This window comes from Aethalodelphis obliquidens, unplaced genomic scaffold (genome assembly GCF_003676395.1).
Source record: "Aethalodelphis obliquidens isolate GAN/ISIS:26980383/991018 unplaced genomic scaffold, ASM367639v1 scaffold56, whole genome shotgun sequence".
NCBI lineage: Eukaryota > Metazoa > Chordata > Mammalia > Artiodactyla > Delphinidae > Aethalodelphis > Aethalodelphis obliquidens.
In genome coordinates this window covers 12,247,696-12,264,478 of record NW_020838000.1, presented here as the reverse complement: position 1 = coordinate 12,264,478, position 16,783 = coordinate 12,247,696, and the positions used below count along the sequence as shown (strand labels likewise).

The window sequence follows — 16,783 nt, the reverse complement described above, 5'->3', positions numbered from 1 at the left end:
AATCATTTTATTGAGGCCATCTAGAAAAATGAAGGGAATGTGGCAGAGGGATGAGAAATGAGAAGAGGGCTTCCTGGCGTAGAGACAGGCAGAGCAGAGGGAGGGAGGAACGAGGTTCTGTTACAGTCACCCCACCCCTGAGCTCTGCAGAGTTGAAATCTCCCACTGGCGCAGAGGATGGCCCGAGATTCCTAAGCAGGCCCCGGAGCTTCAGCCAGGATGAGCCTCCGTCTCCCTGGAGACAGACCTTCAGGAGCCAGCAGTGGAATACAGTTCTGCATGTTTCCTCCCCTCCTCACGCTTCTCGGCCCTGCCCCTGTGCCCAGGAGGCGTTCCTCTTCGGGTGCATCAGCCGGGCTCTCCTGCTCATGGATTTTGGTTGGATTTGACCAATGGTAGGCAGCAGCCAGAGGTCAAACAATAGGAGGAGAATGAAGTTGGGGCACTTCTTCCCCACTCTCTACCCCCCAGGTTGCTGTTTGGCAGTGACCACATTCCTCTACAGAAGGACACATTTCCCTTCAGGTGTCCTGCCCTGCAAACACTACTCTTACTCGGTTCTACTAACTGCCCCTCTTGACCCTTTCTACTCAGCCTCCCTTAACATTTTAGAATTGTCCTTTTATTAAATTCTTCTCAATCATCCCTTTTGAGTGGACCATTTGCTTCCTGTCAGGACTCAGCCCAATACACACTACAAACAGTGGTGAGAAGAAACCTTTGCACCTTCCACTGATGTCTGGAGCTCCTGGTTCCACCTTAAGAATATCAAGAGCAGAGCACCTTTCCCTTCAGGTAGTAGGCTGATATAAGTTGCTCAGAATACTTTTGTTGAATGGTGGTGGATCAAAGCCTAAATCTTCAAGAAGAGATAAGGTTTAGGGAAAAGAAGAAATTGGATAAATAAATGTGATACTATGTTTTTGCTTTAAAAAGTACCCCTGTGAACTTAAATATTTATGCATCCATATATTCTAATGATAAATACTGAAACCTTACTTGGGTTAATGTGAATATGCAGGATATATTTAGGGATTGTTGGGGAAATGGTTTAGATTGAGAATTTGAAGGGCCTTGAATTTTGAGGTAATTAGGTGGATGTGGGAATGTTCAGAAGACTCTTGGGCAGGACTCAGGAGCAATCAGGCACATGCTCTAGGGAAGTAAATCTGAGAGGTCTTCATGAAAGGGACTCTGAAAGAAGACATTAAAACCCACTGTAGCCGTCCTGGTGATGGGTAGTAAGAGGTAACTAGAGGGGCAGCAGTAGGAAGGGGCACTGTGGAAAGAGAGTCTACTAGCCTTGACTTATGATACAGGAGGAGACAAAAGGCACAGGAGAATGATGAGTCCAGGATGACTCAAATCTTTTGTGCCTGAAGACAAAGCATGGCAGTCCCATTCACAGAAATATGGAAATCAAGAGGAGCTGCCAGACAACAAGATGAACTTCCTCATGGATGCGGTGGAAGTATTTTCAGGTATCCCAGTGGAGATAGCATTTATAAGTATGGACCTCAGTTTCAGGAGAGAGGTGGAAACTGCGCATACATGCGTCTGGAGGAGATGGCTAAAGAGAAAAATACAGAAAGACTGGGGGCCTGGTGACAGAATATTGTGGAAGATCTGCATTTGTCAGCAGGGGAGAGAGGGGCAAACAGTAAAGAGATGCCAGAGGGGGAGGTCCCAGAGGAGGCAGTTACTCAAATGATCAGGAGGAAGTGTTACAGGATCAGGGACAATAATCTCATATGCTAAAGAGAAGATAGAAGGTGAAGAATGAAAAATGGTGACTGGGCCATGTGATGAGTAGGCACAAATCATCTTCAGAAGAGCAACTTCAGCAGAATGAGACAGGAGACCCAGGAGGTGGGGTGTAACATACGATGAGGAGGTGAACACAGTGGGTGTGACTACTCGTTCAAGAAGGCCGACAGTGAAGGGAAGGCAAGAGGTGGAAAGGAGAGTGGCAACCTGAGGATGAGAAGAGGGGAGTTTTAGGCTATGAAATAAGCAGAGAAGGCCCCAGGGAGGGAAGGACATAAAGGATGCTAAAAAAAATCCCCAGTCGATGATTCTTCCTCTTTTTTTGTCACATGGACCATTTGAAATCTGATACAAGATCTATATCCTCTCACTGGAAAGTGCACACACCCAATTCTGCACACCATTTCAGGATGTCAAGGGCACCCCCGAGGACAACCTTTGTTCCTTGTGTGAATCTTTGAGTCGTAAGGACTCCGGAGCAACAGTCGTGTTGTGGTCTTGGAGGACCTGAGCAGAGGTGAAGCAGAGACTCGAGGGAGAGAGATTGGGTTCTATGTGTTTGGCACATGGCAGCTAAAAGGAAAACCAGATACCAGAATTTCATATACAAAATACACAACTACAGACAACATAGATGAGGCCGACTCCATAAGATATTTGAAGAGAAAATGATAGAAGAATTCAATGTTTCTTTTGAAAGTTATTGCCTTTCCAGATACAAAAAAATGTTCATTGTAAAATGAATTTTCACAGAAACAGGTTGTAAGCAACACAAATGTCCAACAATAAGTTAATAGCTATATAAATCGCAGTTTCTCATTTAGGTGGACTATGATAAAGCCATTTTAAGTGGTAATTATAATGATTGGTAATAACATGAGAATATGTTTATGTCATAGTGTTAAGTGAAGAAAAAAAGAACATAAAGCAAAGCTACCCTATGATTACAACTATGTTAAATGTTTATATATAGTTATATTGTATGTTTTATATATAAATTTTAAAAATATTTTGGATATATATATTGTATATAACTAAAAAGAAAAAATATGACTTACCAGACTAGTAGAATCCTGAGTGGTCATTTTTTTCTTATTATATTCAGTTGGCCCTTTTTATTATTTGTAATTTTTTTAAAATTAAAGAGGGTATTGGGCTTCCCTGATGGTGCAGTGGTTGGGAATCCGCCTGCCAATGCAGGGGACACGGGTTCGAGCCCTGGTCTGGGAAAATCCCACATGCCGCGGAGCAACTGGGCCCGTGCACCACAACTACTGAGTCTACACTCTAGAGCCCGCAAGTCACAGCTGCTGAGCCTGGGTGCCACAACTGCTGAAGCCCGCGTGCCTGGAGCCCGTGCTCTGCAGCAAGAGAGGCCACCGCAATGAGAAGCCCGCGCACCACAAGGAAGAGTAGCCCCTGCTCGCGGCAACTAGAGAAAGCCCACGTGCAGCAACAAAGACTAAACACAGCCAAAAATAAATAAATAACTTAAAAAAAATTAAAGAGGGTATTGCTTTCCTTTATCTCTGATTGTATAGTCTACATTTTAATAATATAATATGATATAATATAATAAGCTGAATGTGGCTTCTCCCAGATTAACCTTGAAGCCTAAGAAAAGAGCACCTCTTAAAGGTCCTCTCATGTCATCTTTTCTGACCCTAACACACTTGAGACATCCTATGCCCAAGCTGTGTCTCAGTTTAAGTTTTAAATCCTGATTTTATATCCCAGACTAAACACTGACGGATTCTGGTGTAGAACCCTGAGAAATGAGGATGAGTCCTGGGATGAAGAGGAGAGTGCTTTGCACTTTCCAGGAAATGAACCAAGCGACCTCTGGGGTTTTTCCCATCTGGCCTAGGTTCTTATTTCTTTACCTGCTATAGGGTTTTGAGGAAACAGAAAAGCACAATAATTAAACCTATTATTTAAGAAATAGTCCAGACTAAAGAGTATCTCCACCTATAAGTCTTGTTTTATAGGTCCAAATTGTATACAAATCTAAAAAACAAACAAAAAAAGCTGCCCTATAGCAGGTGATATCACAAAGGTTGCAGAGAGATTGGGCAGCTAACCAGAGATGGGTTCACAGCAGCTTTCCCCAGAAAACATCTGGGAGGTTCTCAAAGGGCGCATTTTTTTACCGGCAGGGAAGGGATATGAGGCCTGGGCTCGTTTCAGGTAAGAAGCTAAAAAGGTCCAAGGAAGGATACTCATCTTTAGCATCCAGCCTTTTCTGGAAGCAGTTCCCCACACTAGGGACTTGGCAGCATGGAGGAAGCAAGCATTTTGCTTTCTTACTTTACAAAGTTTTGCAAAACTGCTCATGGCTCTGCTTAATGAAGAGCGAGACCTCCTGGGCAGAAGGGGAAACAAAGGAGGCCTGTTCCTGGGCTGCCCGCTGGGAAGATGGGAGCGCACATCAGAACTGCAGGCTTTCCTGAATGCTTCATAGCAGAAGATGAAAACGGCAGCTCTGCAAGCCCGCCACATTAAGGAAGCCAGGAGCCGGGAGCCTCCTCCGCAAACTGGCATTTTTCGGTCATTTTCTTGCTTTTATTTCTCAACTTAATCCCATCTTTCACAGCCTCCCTGTTGCTTTTTAAAATAAACCTAACCTTTCTCTCTGTTCTCTTTGCACTCATGCTAACTTAAAGAGCGCAGAGAATTCTTGGTAGAAGGCCACCTCCTGAAGACAGAGATTTTATCTCCAGCCTCATCAAGGAGACCAGAAACCATCAGTTGCCAGGAAATAAAAAAAATCTTTTAGCTGCCTTGTACCTGAGACTGTCCATTTACTGTCTAGTCAAATGATAAAATATTTTTATGAGCAGTGGGAATTACAGAAAGTAGTAGGTGATAAAGGTCATTGGTTTATTTCCTTTTTCATCAGGTAATTTTTAAGTTCACACCCTTCCCCAAAGTTACATCAGCATCTTCTGAGCTGGAATAGCCTCTGGGGTTGTCACAAACATGGGGGCCATCCCCATGGGAAGAGTGGAAACCCTAGAGGCCTGCCTGCAGAAAAAAAGCAGTTTCCATTGGGCATGTTTGTATGTCCCTACAGGACCACCAGGAACAGGCAGCACAATACCGCCTTCTAACCTTGAACTTCAGGTTGTCCCACTACATAATCTCCTCCATCCCCAAGGAGATCTGGCTGCTCCCTTTCCCTACCTGGCATCCAACTTCACAATCAGTCACCGAATCCTATTTGTTTTCTATGCTTAATATCTTCAATCACAATCTTCTTCTCACCACCATCTCTGCCCCACCCTAGTTTGTTAAGCGTAAGGGAATTATTCCAAGCCTGAGGATGAAGAGTTGATAGAAATGAAAAGATATACCAGCACTGGGACCAGAGTGAAGAAAGAGAGGCACCTAGGATGCAAAATTTAAGGAGGCATCACTCTCAGATCAGGCAAGTGTAGGGTCAGCTCAGATGAGTGCCTTCCTGAGCTTACGCCCTAGTCACCTCTCTTACTTTACCCTAATCCCAGCCCTATGATTTTTTTAAAATTTTAGTATAGATTGTTGCCAAAATCTGTTAAGCTCATCCAGATGTTACATCCACTTCTCCCCATACCACAGGTACTCATCCAGGTGATACACCTGGGCTCAGATGCTGCCACTTGGTGCCTGCATGCTTGGAGTATCTTGCCTATGCCTGGGAAGATAAGATGTTCAATTATGTTGCTTGAGTTGCCATTTTTCTTTATGGAGGTTTTTCCCTCTGTTCTTTATATTATCTGATTTCATTCTCTGGTTTTACATCAAGACACCAGCATATTTTTTGTCATCACAGGATACCCTTGACAATCAGGTAATCAACACATGGTACAGGTTGCCAGTTGCAGTGTTAAGAAACACTGGTAGATTGGGATGCTCCATGAAGAGGGGAATCATAAACACAAGTGAGGGGAGCCACAGGTACTCATTATTAATAATAAAATATTAAACCTGCCAGTGATTTGCAATACTTGCAATGATATTAATAAATCAGAGCAGAAGCAAGGTTGTCTCCATAATAACATCCTTGCATCCTCTAGAATTTTCTACAGCTCTAAAGTGCTTTCCTCAGTGGAAGAGAAAGAGGTGGCTTTACTTCTAGCCTTCCCAGCACTATTTTTACCTTCTAAACACTATGTACACATGTGAGGTGCCATGATCTCTTAAGTGTGTCTCATCAGAACAAAAAGGCAGGGAATGGTGGGTGTGTGTTGGAGCTTAGTACATCCAAGAGTTCCTGAGATGTTTGATTTCTCCAAACACTGTCTCTCAGGTACCTCTCGAGTGTCCTCCTTGGAGAAGTTTTCCAGGGATTGTCTGCATGTATCTGGACCTCTGTCTGGTTGGGGCCCCATGGGTGAGACCTGGAATGCTTTACACCTCCTTCTCGTTCACAAAATGCATGTAGGCTCCCCAACACTACTCCTGCCGCCTCAACTAGCTTTTCACCACAGTTCATGTTGTCTTCCTCTCTTTTCTTCAGTGGCTTGGCTTTCACCTTCAGAATGAAATCTATCTCAGAAGATACTGGATTCCACTGGTCCTTTTAGGTCACCCCCAGTCGTCCTCAGTAACCCATTCTCCCACTGTTTCAGTTTTTTTTTTCTTTTTAAATGTTTTTTTTTCTTTTAATGTTTTTAGTGAAGTGTAGTTGATTTGCAATGTTGTATTAATTTTTGCTGCATAACAAAGTGATTCAGTTATACATATACATACTTTCTTTTTCACATTTTTTTCCATTATGGTTTATCATAGGATATTGAATATAGTTCCCTGTGCTCTACAGTAGGACTTTGTTGTTTATCCATTCTGTTTTTTTTTTATTTTATTGAAGTATACTTGATTATACTATATGATATCACTTATATGTGGAATCTAAAATACAATACAAATCAACATATCTGCAAAACAAAAACACTCACAGACATAGGTGGGGGGATAAGGGAGGGGAGGAATGGGAGTCTGGGATTAGCAGAGGCAAACTATTATTATATATAGAATGGATAAATAACAAGGTCCTACTGTATAACACAGAGAACTATATTTTCAATATCCTGTGACAAACCATAATGGAAAATATATGAAAAAATATATATATGTATAACTGAGTCACTTTGCTGTACAGAAGAAATTAACTCCCACTGTTCTTCATACACACACACGCGCACACACACACATATACACACACTTTAGTTGCTGTTTTCCTACCTTTTGCAGTTGCTTTGGTCATAAAGTGTTGTTCATTCAAGGTATTTCTTCTCTCCTAAATTACTGTAGTTGCCTCCTGGTTAATATCCCTACCTCCAGGCCAAATCTCCTCATCCTTCATAAGAATAAAACATGCCCACGAGATGTCTGGACATCCCAGTCACAGACTTACTCATTCTCTTGGGTATATAATGATATGATGAAGGAGCAGAGTCTTTGCAACCATATAGACTTGGGTTTAAACCCAGCTCCATCCCCTATGACTTTGTGACCTTCATCACCTTTGAGCATCAGATTCATCAATAAAAAGGAATAATAATCTCTACCTCCCAGAGTTTTTATGAGAATGAAATAACACAATGCCTGTAAAGCTGCCAGTGCAGGTGTCTGACACATAGTAGGGTTTCAACAGAGGTTACCCCTCCCTTCTTCCCTTTTTTGTCCAAAGTAGGGGCATCTAAGCATTGGGGGAATACTCATATGACCTTTTTTGAAACACTTAGTATTATATTAGCGTTTTATCAGTTTGTACTCCCTTATTGAAAACATCTGGAGGTTCTGAAAATAGAATTTGAATCCTGCTTAAATTTATTTTCAACATAGTCCTGTGGAGGGGTGAGGAAGAAAAGGGGAAAATTCAGTGATGAAAGAATAACTTTACAAAGGAACAAAAGAAAGGTTGTTAGTGAATTACTGTTAGTCAATGCTTTTTCTCTTCCAGTTACTTTGATCTGATTGCAGGCTTACAATATAAGATGAGGTGACATTTTTTTCCATCAATGTTACTGAGTCTGGTCTTTCAGAAGCAGACACAGAGCACATAGCCCCTTTCCTCTGTCCTTCCAGAACTAGCATCCCACCTTAAATCCAATGAGATATTCCAGTGGTTTGTTATAATGGAATTTTGTCAAATGTCATGCAAATAGCATTTGTCATTCACAAGATCATAAGAGAAAATAGAGCCTTTCTATCATCAGTCAGCCAGTGAATGGATTCTGTTGAGCTGGGTGCACCATGAACATTCCTTTCTTTCCCTACAACTCCTTTCATTTTAATCCCTCTCTCCCCACTCTCCACCTCCAAGATTAAGCATTTCTTTGGAGAGGTGTTTGCTAGGTTAACTTTCATTGAATTGGTGATGATATTAGAAATCAGAAGAAATACACCTTCCCGTTTTAGCACCACCCCCAGGTTAAAGAATTTTGTTGTTGTTGTTGTTAAGAAGTGTCCTGTGTGGGACTTCCCTGGTTGTCCAGTGGTTAAGAATCCACCTTCCAATGCAGGGGATACAGGTTCCATCCCTGATGGGGAACTAAGATCCCACATGCCTCAGGGCAACCAAGCCTGCACACCACAACTACTAGCTCATGCGCTCTGGAGCCCACACGCCACAACTAGAGAGAAGCCTGCGCACTGCAACGAAGACCCAACACAGCCAAAATTTAAAAAAAAATTGTCCTGTGAGTCAACTTTTATTTAGATAATGATGATGTAGGGGGTCAGAAAAAACTTAAGTTCAAAGATAATGCCCACTAGGTGGCCAGACAGAGGTTTCTTTTCTCTACTTGCCACTGACAATGCTGTAGACTTCAGGCGTCTTCTCTGTTGTGGGTGGGTTTTTACATGAATGAGCCTTACACAGAGCTGCTTCTGGCAGAAATTTTATTATAACCACTTCAGCATCTCTCTCTGCAACTGGTCACTCATGAAAATAGTGGCTTTGTTATACAGACCACATCTTTAACACAGAATTTAGTTTTGAGGGAGTTTAGCTAGGTCTCAGAGATGGAATCGTCCTCCCCGGAGAGCACTAAGGACTCTTCTTAGTGAATTACAATATTCCACCCTTACCCTTGCTGCCTGGTGATGTCGTGGATCAGATGCTGGGTTTTCTAACCTGGACGTCAATCTCAAGTTCTGTTTTGGACAAGGAGAAAAGAGGGCATAGGGGAGAGGGAGGTTGAAGACTATAGAAATGGCCTCAACCAAATTAATAACTAGTTTTTTTTTACTGAAGTATAGTTGATTCACAATGTTGTGTAATTTCTGCTGTACAGCAAAGTGACTCAGTTATACATATATATATATACATTATTTTTATATATCCTTTTCCATTATGATTTATCACAAGATATTGAATATAGTTCCCTGTGCTATACAGTAGGACCTTGTTGTTGATCTATCCTATATATAATAGTTTACATCTGCTAAACCCAAACTCCCACTCCATCCCTCCCCAACACCCCTTCACCCTTGGCAACCACAGGTCTGTTCTCTATGTCTGTGAGTCTGTTTCATAGATAAGTTCATTTGTGTCATATTTTAGATTCCACATGTGATATCCTATAGTATTTGTTTTTCTCTTTCTGACTTACTTCACTTAGTATGATCATCTCTAGTTGCATCCATGTTGCTGCAAATGGCATTATTTCATTTGTTTTTATGGCTGAATAGTATTCCATTGTATATATGTACCAGATCTTCTTTATCCATTCATCTGCGGATGGACATTTAGGTTGTTTCCATGTCTTGGCTATGGTGAATAGTGCTGCTATGAACATAGGGGTGCATGTATCTTTTTAGACTAGAGTTTGTCTGGATATATGTCCAGAAGTGGGACTGCTAGGTCATATGGTAATTCAATTTTGAGTTTTTTGAGGAGCCTCCATACTGTTTTCCATACTGGCTGCACCAATTTACATTCCCACCAACAGTGCAGGAGGGTTCTCTTTTCTCCACATCCTCTCCATTATTTGAATAACTAGTTTTTAAAGCTGACGAATTTCTTCTCTAACTCTGCTTATTGGCAGGTGTGTAACATACTGCTTCCCCACACACATACACACCGGCTGTGTCTCTCTCAGGGCTAATCACAATTCCTATGAAATATGTTCATTTAAAATCAAATCCACCCATTTTCCTATCTTCTCTTCCAGGTAGCTATAGATTTCACGGCTTCGAATGGGGACCCCAGGAACAGCTGTTCCCTGCACTACATCCACCCCTACCAGCCCAATGAGTACCTGAAGGCCTTGGTAGCTGTGGGGGAGATTTGCCAAGACTATGACAGGTATGAGACTCCCCATCTCTGTGGGTTCCTGTGGCCCTTGCCTGACCCTGGGCCAAAGAATGGAAATGAAGTTATGCTGAGGCTCATGAGAGGACAGAATAAAGCTTTGTCCCAAATGTGTTATCCTCTCCACACCTAGAGAAACTGAGTTCATGCCAAGCCTACACTGACCACCAAAACAATCCTTTCTTAGCTTTCTTCTCTTACTTGGCTGGCAGGACCACTGGATAGCGATTTTGGTTTCCCTTTTGTAGTTTCAGTATGTGCCTTGCTACTCAAAGTTTGGTGCATGGACCAGCAGCATAACGTCACCTAGGAACTTCATCAAGTCCCACTTGAGAATTTGAATCAGCATCTGCATTGTGACAAGATTTCCAGATGATTCATGTGCACTTTGGAGTTTGAGAAGCACTGGTTTATTAGACACTATTCTATCTGATCCTCACATTAAACATTCTGTCATGGGTGTTGTTTAACAGAAGAGGAAAACTGTGCAGGGAGGTGAAGTGATCTGTGCTCTGCTCCACACCCAGGGGCAGGATTTAAACCCAGATCCAGCTCATTCCACAGTGTAAGCTCATAATAGTGGGGTTTCTTGGACCTCAAAAGCTGTTGGTAACTTTAACAGAAGGTGTGTGTGTGCCCACGACAGTGTGTGTATGTGTTTGTAAGTCTGTATAGAAAACACGATTTTGAGATCAGATCAGTATTACATTTATTTTTACTTGATAATGAATATTGACCTTGCCCACCAAGAGAATTCCCTATAAGAAGTGATTTACATAAATTACATTGAACTGAATTTATTCTGCCTTTCCAGTATTTCCAGATTGAGGTGAAGTTGTTCACATGTTTGATCAAGAAGGCTCTTTGAAGTAGAACCAGTGTAAATATAAATATGGGTAAATCTCAGTTGACAGCCTGGTATGATTGTAATATAGGGCTAGTTAGTAATGAGCAGCAACTAATTGACCTATTAAACCAGAAAAATATAGAAAGTGACTCTGTCCTCCGGTTTCAGGGAGATTTCATGGAATAGCCTGATTTCTGTTCTTTCTAGTCTCATAATTGGTTGTAAACCATGATAACCTGATACCCAGGCACCACAGGGAGTGACACAACCTAGTGACCAGAAAGTGCAGAGAAACCAAAAGGACAGGTAATAGGAAAGCTTCCAGCAGTGGACTTCCCACTGGCGAGTCTCTGGATTCATACTGTTCATCACCAATAACTCAGATGGGTGTGTGGCCAGTTGGGGATGAATGAACAGGTACAGTCAAATCAGACAGCTCTAAACACAAGGCCCCTGCTAACACTTCCTCTTTTCCACGTTTGGAACAGAGGGCAATAATAACATTTTTAATTACCTTGTTGAAATGATACTTGTACTTAACCTTGAAATATTGTCTGTGAAGACAACTTGAATCTCAGCTCTGATTTCTTTAGCCCCCAATTCGGGGAGGTTCTTAGAGAGGCTCGTGTCATATGGAGACTTCTACCAAGGAGGGAAAAGATGGACATATTGCATCCTCACTGTCAGAAACTTCTCCAAACATCCCCAAAACAACAAAACAGTAATTCTCTCCTTTCTCTCTCTCTCACTCTCACATACACTCACACACACACACACACACACACATACACACACACACATACACACACAAGTGTGTCCATATGAGAGAAGAAGGAAGAGAGGGAACATCTTCTGGATTCTTAATAACTTTTAAATGTTGAAATTCTCATAAAAGAGGTAAAGTAGGTAAAAGCACTTAATACAACACAATAGCTGCTTAGTAATAAAGTTGACTCTGCAAGGCACAAGGCAGTGTAATAATGAATTCCAAAGAGGAGATTTGGTGAGCTGGCCAGAAATTAAGATGCTGACACCCAGAGCCCTTGCTGCGGTTCTGCAGCAGATTTACTGGACAAGCTGCAGAACTTGTTTCCTGATTACCTTGCATGAAAGATGCAGATACAACAGTCAGAGGGACCTGCACATCTTTTAGAGCTGTTATCCCTTTATAACGTGAGCCAGACAAAGCCTGGGGAGGATTTTTGTATTCCCTCAAAAATACAGATTCATTCTAAAAGTAAGAGATGACACTTTTGGGGTTACATGAAGAATCATCGCAAATGATTCTTTTAAAAATTTAAAAATAAAATACCAAAGTTGTCAGCCCCAACTGGCCAAGAAAAACAGGTTTCTTCAGCTCAGTGGAGCTTTTATGTTTTTCATATAAAAAAGGCACCTCAGCATTGAAATGGGCACACTAATGGCTTCTTGAAAACTGACAAGGTTCCACCGCTTCTCCTCTGTGTGGGTGGGAAGACAATAGACAGGAAATCAGGACGTTTCAAGTTGGGGTTTTGGAATTAATTTATTCTTGCATCAAAGTCAGTGAGGTTGTTGCTCAAAAAGAAACACTTCAATAAAAACTGACAGAAGGCGCCGTTCCCCCTCCTGCAGCCACACGGAGGTTTTTAATCCCCAAGAGGCTTGGAAATTCCTCCCAGCCTCTGACAGCCAAGGGTTTTCTTCCTGCCTTGTACAGTCACTGTTCACGGGTCATGATGAGCTGATCCGTGAAGCTGAACAGCTTGAGAGACGCGTGAAACTCGGAGTTCTCAGGGTGGCCTTGAGGGGAGACCAGACTCAGGTCCTGAGCCTGGGAGGCAGCCCTGCCAGCCCATTTTCTATGCACCTCTGAGAGAGAGACCCCTGCCCTCTCTCCCCTCCAGCTCCCCAAGAGCGTGCGCTCACAAACGAACTCATCTGTTCCCGGTTGGTTGTAGCCCTTCCCCAGCTCCTACGAACAACCTGGTCTCTTTAGGCTGCTCAAGTCCAAGATGGTATCCACTCCTTGGGCTCAGCAGAGATGTGAGTCTCTGACCACGTGCCATGTCCCTCATAGAAAGGCTGGTCTAGCTGCTACCAAGAGAGTATAAATACGGTACATTGCTCGCTAATACAGACTGACGTTTAATAGGTTTGGCCACCCCAGAATAAGGCAGGGGTACTGGAAACCACTGAGGCAGGCGTCTCCTCTGAGGTGTGCTCAGAGCAGTGCAGAGGCAAGGTTAGAACTGACACAGGCATGTTTGAGTGCAGAAGGTTGGGTTAGAAGTCGGAAGGCAGGTCACATTACAGCGCTACCTTTTCCACTCTGCCAACACTAATCCATTGTTCTCAACCTTGGCTCCACATTGGAACCACTCAGGAAGCCTTAAAACAAGCTGGTACCTGGGCCCTACCCCCAGATACCCTGATTTAATTAGTCTGGTGCACATCCTGAGGATCAGGATTTTTAATTCCAATGGGCATCCAGGATTGAGACCCAGAGTTAAATTGGGAGAGATAGGTGAGATGGAGCAGCTGAGGACCTACTGGGTGCCAGGCCCCTCACGCAGTGCTGTAAAGGCACAGAGAGATTAATAAGCATGGTTTCCCCTCACGTCGGTCACAGTCTCATGGGAGAGAAAGGCACATAAATGAATCACAGCCCTACATGGCCTATGTAAGGATGGGGACGCATGAGGAAGGAAGGATTAACTCTATCCTTTGTGAGAAGAGAGATTGACAGTCAAGGAGGGCCTCCTGGGGGTGGTGAGTTCTGCTAATTCTGTTATTTGTTGATATTAGCACATTATTCTGAATCATTAGACCAGACCAACCTCCTATGAAGGGCAGAGTCAACAGGGTCCTGGTGACAGGGGGGCCTGGGTTTAGATCCCAGCTCGGCTCTCTTTATTCTCCTGATGTTATACTGGGCCTTGTTTCCTTGACTGCAAATGAAAGATTAATCTAACTTCCCCTGCAGAGTGGTTGTAAGGATTAGATACAAAAGTTTTGCCTTTTGTACATACTTGATAAGTGATAGAGGCTATTTTCTTTAATACTCTTACACAAAAGGGAAAAGGACTATAGTGTCAGACTTAAAAGTCATTTTGGACTAATGACCTTTAAAATTTTTTGGCTCACATACTCGTAAAAAGAGTGTTAAAACATATAGCCCTCACACACTTTTGCATTGAAATCTAACATTTTCCATCAAAAGTTTAGATAGTGACAAAGAATGAAAATTCTAGTGTAATGTAAATATGGACATTTAAAAATAAAACTCTTACCTAACTCTTGCAAATGCATCCAGCAGAATCTAAATGCCATAGCTATTTGATACCTACCATCGTCCATTTAAAAAATGCGTGAACAATTTCATCAGTTTGAGCTGAGAATTTTGTTTCTTCTTTTTCATGAGCTCATATTTACATTCCCTTCCCCCATAGAACTTCATTCCAATGTATCTTTAAAAATTTGGTTTGAAATTCCTTTATTGATCACTGTATCACACATGTCTTTAACTAAAATATCAATATAAATTTTTAAGTTTCCAATCTCTAAAATTTACTGTAATGAAAAGATTCAAAGTATTTAAAAATATCTTCTGGTTTTGTTCTTATTATAATCCTTATTAGTGTGTAATTGATCATAAATATTTGTGAAAGTTCAACACCTGATTATTGCCTATAAAAAATAGAAATGAAAAAATCTTAGTGAAACAGATAGTAGGTTATTTTCCCAATTAGCTTACATATCTGTGGATGACTGCTACCTATGACCAGAATGGGAAAATCTAGCATCAATACTAATCCAATTTTTTGTTTTTATCAATGTAAATACTAAGAAAGCTTGTTTTTATAAGTCCGTGGTAATGGAAAGAGTTTGCCTACGAGTATTATGTAATTCTTTCAATTCTAAATTTTATATCAAAAAATTACATATCTATCATCAAAAGGTATTTTTAATGATCTACCACCTGACATCAGCACTTCCTACAATTTTTTTAAAGCAAAAATGAGCAAAACTATCTGACTTACAAAAGGATTTGTTTGCTAGTGAGTCGTTCACATCAGGAAGTGTCTCTTTATTTTCTACTATGGAGCTTTTACACTGGGGAGCAACTCACCATGGTGGCTGAGATTCCTAGTGGGTGAGCAGAGGTTAATTGGGAGAGGGGAGGTATGAATCAGGAGCAGGTATTTCCATCAGAGATGTTCCCAGAAGATGAATTTCAGTAAAGAATACATGGGGAGGTAGAGGAACTGAATACTGATTTCCCTTAAAAACAAAGAAGCCATGCTCTCATATCCCTCGAAGGGCTTTGCATGTCCATGTACCCTAGCTTTAAGACCACTGCTTTAGAGAACAGCCTTCATTAAATGTCTAGTTGTTCTGAAATGCTATTTTGCTCTGAGTTCATCTCCATTTCCTTATGGACACAGTCATTTGTCTTTTCTTTTATTAATCTCTTGCTTTAGCCCACTTTTCCTTACCAGGGAGGGTAAAAATGCATCTTCCATCTGCAGGTCATCTGATCAAGTTCTTTCCCTAAGAAGTTCAAGACGTCAAGCTCACTGCGACTGAAGACCCTGGGCTCTTAGATAGTATTTTATACTATTTTATTCCAATAGTAAGAAATACTGCCTTCAGCAATGTGGTGATTTGCCCTGAATTTTCCAGGTTGGAAGTTTCTACCAATCAAGTCCTCAATAATTGCTAAATGACCCCTTTACTCAGTGCTGCTGAATCCTATCTTAAGTTCCCTGATGTGTTGGCATGCTGATGCTTGCTTGTGTGCTCAGCTTGCCTTCCCTTGCCTCTTGCATAATAAGACTCCTCTCTTCCTAGTTCTATTTCTAATCAGGGAAAATGAATGCTTAAATCTATTGTGCTTAGGCTTGAATTTTTTTCTTTAGTATGTTTATTAGAGTCTTTGTGACTTCAGATAACTGAGACCATCCTGATTCATTAATTATTCCCCTTGTAGGTGAGGCATTTTCCCTACCTCCATACTCTTGAAACTCGGTTATATAACAGTGCATCATGCTCAGCAAGCTTAAATCCACAAGGGTGGCTTGAAGGGTTAAAAGGAATATCATTACATCTGGAACACTGGTTTTGTGATTAGAAATGGGTGGAATATTAAATCTCACCCCTCCTAAACTTATCAAAGAAATTAAAAAATGTGGAGCCTTCTAGGTTTCTCTGTTTTGACTTCTGAGCCATCCGAGTTGGAAGAAGCAGGACCATCCTCCACCCAGAACAGTTTTCTTCCAGACTTAACTAGAAAGTACCTCTAAAATCTCCCTTGCTGATTCCTCCCCACATCTTCTCACCCTTGTCTTGGCTAAGAAGGAATTTCTGAGACAAAGTATTTCAGTATTTCCAAGGACCAGAAGTATTTTTTTCTCAGAGCTGTGGTTAATCCTTTATAAGATTTTATGATTTTCTATTTATCATCATTAATACCTTTTCTAATACCTGATAGGTGCAATGCCCCACGAAGCCCATATCTACACAATAGAAAGGGAAAGAAGGAACTGGTGATTTTCTGGCAAATTTAGAGGTTGATTTCAGAGAATTCTGGTTTCCCTGTATCTCCCAACCCCTGCCCCAAATTTGGTCAAATGGGCTATATTTTGGTGAAGTTCTATCAAAGCCATCATTGGCTACTGATGACCTCTAAATCAGTTAGATAGTGATGGGTGATGGTCTGGCTTTGATCCTTTGACTTCTCAGCTTGGGACTCCCCTTTTGCATCCAGAGGCATTCTGGGACAGTGAGCCCTTATCTGAATTTCCTTTTCTCCTTGGCTGGCTCTGCAAGAACTGCAAAATGGAGGAACTGTTCCAAGAACAAATCTCAGTTGTGTTTTTAATGGGAGA

At 41.7% G+C, this 16,783-nt stretch overlaps 1 protein-coding gene across 1 annotated transcript in view; it reads left to right on the top strand.

The window, feature by feature from the left end:
* The window catches only part of CPNE4 (copine 4), a 573,815-nt gene that overhangs the window by 539,254 nt on the left and 17,778 nt on the right, over positions 1-16,783 (top strand). Inside the window, exon 11 of the mRNA XM_027086619.1 lies at positions 9,927-10,060. Coding sequence (XP_026942420.1) covers positions 9,927-10,060 — 134 coding nt within the window. The remainder of the gene's footprint in view (positions 1-9,926; positions 10,061-16,783) is intronic.